Source organism: Berghia stephanieae, chromosome 12 (genome assembly GCF_034508935.2).
Source record: "Berghia stephanieae isolate SIO BIC M18660-M18661 chromosome 12, UCSD_Bste_1.3, whole genome shotgun sequence".
NCBI lineage: Eukaryota > Metazoa > Mollusca > Gastropoda > Nudibranchia > Aeolidiidae > Berghia > Berghia stephanieae.
In genome coordinates, this window is record NC_088371.1 from 19,829,950 (window position 1) to 19,836,873 (window position 6,924).

General features: G+C 39.8%; 1 protein-coding gene across 1 annotated transcript in view; it reads right to left on the reverse strand.

Moving 5' to 3' along the window:
* Positions 1–312: 312 nt before the first annotated feature.
* Positions 313–6,924, reverse strand: part of LOC144957461 (uncharacterized) — a 12,806-nt gene continuing 6,194 nt past the window's right edge. Inside the window, exons 2-3 of the mRNA XM_078888740.1 lie at positions 5,745–6,707; positions 313–3,268 (exon numbers count right to left, since the gene is read on the reverse strand). Of these exons, the coding sequence (XP_078744866.1) occupies positions 2,582–3,268; positions 5,745–6,707 (1,650 nt within the window). The 3' untranslated portion in view covers positions 313–2,581. The remainder of the gene's footprint in view (positions 3,269–5,744; positions 6,708–6,924) is intronic.

Below are 6,924 nucleotides of genomic sequence, written 5' to 3' on the forward strand. Positions count from 1 at the left end.
CGAAGCGAATGTATACCATAGACCACATAGCCGCATATAATAGAATTTGTTCAATTTGAAAGCTTAGTCGTCCATTATTTTGAGCTTGAACATGTACAACATATACACGTATCAGTATCAGAGGAGATAATCATGATTTATGACGTTCACAGTAAGTTGTCTACCTACTCGGGGGGGGGGGGGGGGGGGGGGGGGGGGGGGATTATGGGAACATGTACAAATAATGATAATGCTTACAGCCTGCCTACTTGTATTTTAAAAATATGTTTTGGAGTGGATTACTATCAGAGTTAAACTCATTTCAATCCTAAAATTAAAATAAGTGTTTTGTCATCAACTTTAATTTTAATAAGTTATGACTTAGAAAGCCATGAAGTTGTGAAATTGGAGCCAAAATTGGTCTAGCGAATAGGAATATTGACTACTGTACGACTGTTAATACGCTCTTACACCTTTATCTTTTTATTTATTACACTGTGCCTAGGTAAGCAATGGCATCAGCAGACACATAAATGTAAACAAACGGTGATGGTTGGACAGACTAAATCCACTGTATTAATAGCCGGAGTTCAGGGAAACACAAAATGGCTATTCACAAATTCTCTCTCTCTCTCCCTCTCTTCCTGTCTCTCTCTCTCTCTCTCTCTCTCTCTCTCTAACAACAACCACACACACCAATCGCACTAACAATTTCAAACTGCGGTGTGTTTGTGTTTGTAAACAATGAATGATGTAGTATGTAGTAAGTAGTCTACACACACGCACTCCACACACACACAGTATTCACGAACCAGGTCTAGCATAGTTCTCCGCGCCTTATCTAAGCGCAAATTGTATTGAAGATAGTGTTTCGGCACGTGTCAGACTGGAAATGAATAAACTGTTGTGTCATCAACGCAATTGGCTGAGGTGCAAGGCGCACTGCTTGATGGTGCTAAATGCATGCGTGGGCGGTCCATACCTGCCAACCCTTCCGATTTTGGTGGAATCATTCCTATTTTCATTCTTCCATTTTGTACTATTCCGTCATCGTCTCTAAAATTCCGATTTACAAAAGTGATGATAATGCTAGGACTAAGAAGAATAAAAAAGAGCAAACGGGGAGGGGGGGGGGGGGGGGGGGGGTGTGTGAAAGAGGTGAACTTTCTATTTTTTTGGTCTCAAATTCCTATTTTCAGGCGTTCTGATTCCACTTTTGGAATGCGAAGGGTTGGCAGGTCTGGGTATCAATATCAACTGCGTTATCCTAATGTTCAATTACTTTTCTGTAAAAGTTATAAACATATTGAGTCTGAGCGTTGTCATTCATGTTCCAACGATCAATAAAACGGCAGCCAAGAACAAGAATGTATCACCATCAATGTGAAACTGAAAGTAAGTCATTGGCGAGTTGGAAGCAGAAAGTCTACACACTTTGCGAAAACTACGGAGAAGTACTGTGTGTTTCAAAATCCTTGTATTATTGAAAAATTAAATTGCTAGATTTATAGTATAGAATTCATTAAAAAAAAAATTCTGATAAACCTTAGTCGTACCATTTGATATTTTGAGTTTGAGCAATGTACACCTTATATCAGCATCAGGGGAGATAATCCATGATTTATTGACGTTCACAAAGTAAGCAAGGATTGTCTCCCTTTATGTATCAGATTACTGCACGATCGGATAATTGCACACTTTTCACCTCTTCCGAATACCGTGCAGAAAGGCGATGACTACTGTGTATATTCGGACCTGTCGTACATTAGTTCCACTCATAAAGTAAATAATTGGTTGGCAATACTCTTCAACAGTCGTAACGTCACTTCCTTCCTTATGACGCATGGTAACTTTGTAACACTCACTGGCTCTAAACTATCGGAACAATCACGGGCGCCCGTATGAAATATTTCCCCGGCGAGCATAAAAGCGTATCCAGAGGAAAAAAACAAACAAACCATAAATGTTATCATGTTTTGACTTTTACACATTCTAATCACAAGGCATATGAAAAGTTCTAGCCAGCATGAAGAATAAAAAGTAATGATTTTCTTTGTTTAGAACCAAGATGGCCCTAGTTGCCGGGCGGCGTGACATCAGACTACTGAATCCAATTGGCTTCAACGGTCGTGATGTCACTTCCCTCGTGATGACGCATAGTAACTAAAGTAAGTAACTGGTTCTAAACTATGTGAACAATGGCGGACGCCCTTATGCAATACTTCTCCGACGAGCATAAAAGTTAATCCAGAGAAGAAAAACATTATATATCTGATCATGTTTTGACTTTTATACATTCTGATCACATAACATGTGAAAAAGTTCTAGCCAGTCTGAAGAATAAAAGTACCCATTTTCTTTGTTTACAACCAAGCTGCTTTTTGCTGGGCGGACGTGACATCAGACTATGACTATTGACTCCCATTGTCGCCCTTGATTGTTCAATCAAAATTTATTCACGATCAAATCGGCCTATCACTATTACACGAAGTACTTTTTATAACCACAAGGAATATATTACAATTACAAACAAGAAGAACAGTATACCGTTGCGTCTTACCAAAACTGACTAAAGCATCACCGACACCAACCCTAACAAACGTCAGCAATTTGCTTCAATCGTCTTTTCAATCCAATTCAGATAATTGCTGACTCTCGTGTAACGCGTAGGGCTCCCAAAATAGTCACCGTCGCATTTACTAGACCCAAAAGACAAGACTCCCACCACTTTTTGGACATCTCCTTCCATCTTACACACTAGAGGCCCCCCAGAGTCACCCAAGCATGTATCCTGGGGCTTAGTGACGTTGTTGAGTCTGCTCGTACAGATGTTCCACCTTTCACCGTACTGACAGGGTCTGACTTGAACTGTCGTGGTCATTAATTTGGAAGTCATAATATTTGGTTGAACGCCCACCAGGCCCCACCCCGATGTCACGCATATGTCTTTATCACGCGGAGCCTCCCCTGGGAGGGTTAGACATGCCACATCTATTTTTGGGTGTCGGGGTGGGACTTTGGAGGGAAGTTTAATCAATGAAATGTCGTTTGAGAGCGTTGTATGATCAAATAGCTCGTGTACGAATATTTGCTTTCTTAAGAGTGGATGCGTAAGGATCGAATGGATGTCTTCCGCCTTGTATGTGACGTCATGGGCACCAAGGATGATATATCCTCTGTCCACAAAGTGTTGTGTGTTGTAGTTGAAGAAGCAGTGGCCAGCACTTAAGACCCACTGGTCAGATATCAGAATTCCTCCACATTTTTGATTCCTTTTGTATGGTACCAACTGTCAAAAAGAAACAAAAAATCATACAGTATATCAATATCAACATATGTTATTTCAATGATACAGTAACAAACTACCAACACTAAATTGAAATTCTGAAAATGTTTACATGAAACAATGCTAGACAAAGGAGAGAGAGAGAGAGAGAGAGAGAGAGAGAGAGAGAGAGAGAGAGAGAGAGAGAGAGAGAGAGAGAGAGAGAGAGCGGCTGAGCGGCTACGTGGTCTTGTGTTATGACACTCGCTTTCAGATTGGATCGGAAGGTCCTGGATTCGAGCCTCACTCGGAGCATTGTTGAGTCCTTTGATAAGGCTCTTTACTCACATTATCTCAACGTACTCAGGTGTAAATTGAGTACCTGTCCGTTAACAGCGAGTTCTGTCGGAAAAAAATATTGTATAATCGCCTAACAGGCGTAATGACTCGTTCTACATGTTACGTGTTTCTGTTGGTCGGGGACCCTTTGTAAAACGCTTTGAGCACGTTTAGTGGATATTGCTCCGTATACGTAAAAGCTCGAGAGAGAGAGAGAGAGAGAGAGAGAGAGAGAGAGAGAGAGAGAGAGAGAGAGAGAGAGAGAGAGAGAGAGAGAGAGAGAGAGATACACAAATTAAGGTGGAAAATAAATATAGTAAAATACAAGTTATTTTGCATTTTACTTTATATGTATATTTTCCACGTTAATTTGTTCATTGTTGTGATGACGAAGGGTTTGTACCAGAAACGTCCATTGGCTGTATTGTTCCCATACGAAGCCTCTCCATTTTCACTCTTTCGTTAGTATTATGAAATAATGCCAGACATAGCCGAGATAATAATACAAGGGAAAAAATCTTACAAACGCAGCCTGTCTTGGCCGTGGATCGAAACTTCGATATCTGCTACAATTATCAAGCTATTTATAATTGAGCTTTTATATAGCGCAATCTCCACTTAATGTGCTCAAATCGCTTTACAAAGGGTCCCTGACTAACAGCAACACGTATAATGGAGAACGAGACATGACGCCTGTTAGGCGATATTACAATTTTTCGACAGAGTTAAGACTGTTGACAGCCTGGTACTAATTTTACACCTAAGTATGGTGAGAGAATGTGAGTGAAGAGTCTTTTCCAAGGACTCAACTGTGCACCGAGTGAGGCCCGAACCCAGGAGCTTCCGATCCAAAATCGAGTGTCGTACTACAAGATCACATAGCCGCACAATGACCTCAACAAGTGTGTATAAAAAATGCCAGACAAATCAAGAAATAAAAATACAAGAAAAAAAAAACAAAACAAAACAAACCATTCCAAAAAAAAAAAAAAAAAACAAAAAAGAAAAAAAAACAACAAAAAACAAAAACAACAAAAAAACCACTCTCCCTCGACTAGGGATCGACCTCAGACCTGATTACCAGTCAGACGTGCTACAATTACACCACAGAGACTCCCGATAGTTGGGACAATTTTAGTTCCTATATTCTGCACAAGGGTACGCGTTTTACGCTGTGCATGCGAATCCTCGCTTGCATCACACAACACAAACATTGAACACGAAAGGACGAGGGCGAAGATATTTGAGTTGCTCCATTTATATTTTTTTTTGAAAATATCAACTTCAGAAACTAGGGAACAAACACCGGTGTAAGATAAAGATCTTAACAAGTGTGTATAAGGTGCCAGCCAAAGCTAGAAAGAAAATTACAATTAAAAAAAAAACATCCCAAAAAATCAGTTAGTTGGGAAAATTTTAAGTCCTATATTCTTCACAAGAGTACGTGTTCAAGTTCTACGCTATGAATCATTGCTTGCATCACACAACACAAACATTGAACACGAGCAGAGGACGTGGACGAAGACATTTGATGAGTTGTATTATTTATAATGACTCAAAGTGGAAACCGCATAATACAGACCTGCCAACCCTTCACATTCCAGAAGTGGAATCAGGACGCCTGAAAATAGCAATTTGAGACAAAAAATAGGAATTCACCTCTTTCACCCCGCCCCCCCCCCCCCCCCCTCTTTGCTCTGTTTGATTCTTACCATTATCATCATTTTGTAAATCGGAATTTTTGAGACAATGGCGGAAGAGTACAATATGGAAGAGTGAAAACAGGAATGATTCCGCTAAAAGCGGAAGGGTTGGCAGGTATGCATAATATAACAAACCTTGGTTGGTAAGGATCCGGCTATAATAGGAATTTAAAAAATCCCCAATTCCTCTTATCCTTAGTTTCTGATAAATTCCGGTTCAAGGGGTCTTGCGGTTCTGAAAGACTATGTTTTATTGTATATTTAAGTACTCGCTGGAATCTAACATGCTCTCAGGAGAAGCCAAAAAAAAAAAAAAAAAGCATGCTTGCATCCGAGTTCGCTGAAATCCGATGCTCCAGCTTCAGCGTGTCGCATTGCAGAGCTTGCTGGAATTAAGCGGGCTATAATCCGGCGAGTACTGTATTGTTAAATGGAAACGTTCGATTGTTGTTTCTTACCGTTGCCACGATGTAAACCATCCAGGGCTGTGAATGGGGCCGAGCTTCTCTTCCGCCCACCACGGCGTGAGGGATACTGTCACAGGCATCGTTTTGGAGAGATCGGAACGGAGTTGGGGATCTGCTGGAACGTCTGGTTCTCGTGAGGTTTTTGTGGGAAGTGTTACTGCTGTTATCAATGATGTTGTTGTCGCTGATGTTGAACTTGAAGCCCCCTTTGTCGTAAATCTGGGCATCGTTTTGGAGAGATCGGAACGGAGTTGGGGACCTGCTCGAACGTCTGGTTCTCGTGAGGTTTTTGTGGGAAGTGTTACTGCTGTTATCAATGATGTTGTCGCCGTTGTTGTTGTTATTGTTGTTGTTGTTGTTGTTGTTGTTGTTGTTGACGTTGTTGTTAGCTTTATCATGAATGTTGTATATTCTATTTATATTGCTCTTGTTGTTTTTGTTTTTGACGGTATTCTCGTCATTGTATTTGTTGAAAACAATGCTGTTCTTCCTTATGGTATCCACGAGTTTATTGTTATTAACATTGTTATTGATGTTGTTATCGTTGTTGGTGTTGCTGCCGTTGTTGTTGTTGTTATATATAGTTTGGTTAATGTTGTTTATTTTGTAGTTCCTGTTGTTTTTTCTATCGATGATATTGTAGTTGTTGTATTTGTTGACAGCAAAGTTGTATTTCCTAACAGTGCCCGTGAATTTGTTGTTACTGAAACTACTGTTGCTGTTGGTATTTTTATCGTTGTTTGTGGTGTTGTTATAGTTATTGTTGTTGGCGTTGGTGTTGTTGTTGTTGTCTTTATGAGTAATTAGTTTGCCAGTCACAAATGGCATATTTATCACGTTTCTACGTCTCAAATTATTATCTTGATTTTTATTTCCCGTCTCTCCTGGGGATACCGTTATCTTTTTCGTTGTTCCTATATCAATATTATCATTGTTATGGTTTGGATACTGCGGCTGTGGATAGAATAAAAAATAATGGATAAACACATGATAACAAATGTGAGTAAATTAACCCTCTCCTTACCACCTACAGCAAAAATCGTCACATTTGTTACGACGCAATATACATTTTTTCTTATTCAGATTTATTTTGTACATCGCGATGGTCTTTGATTATTTTATAAGAACATAAAGTTGTTTTGTGGAGAGATCGTTTGAGTTAAAAAAAATC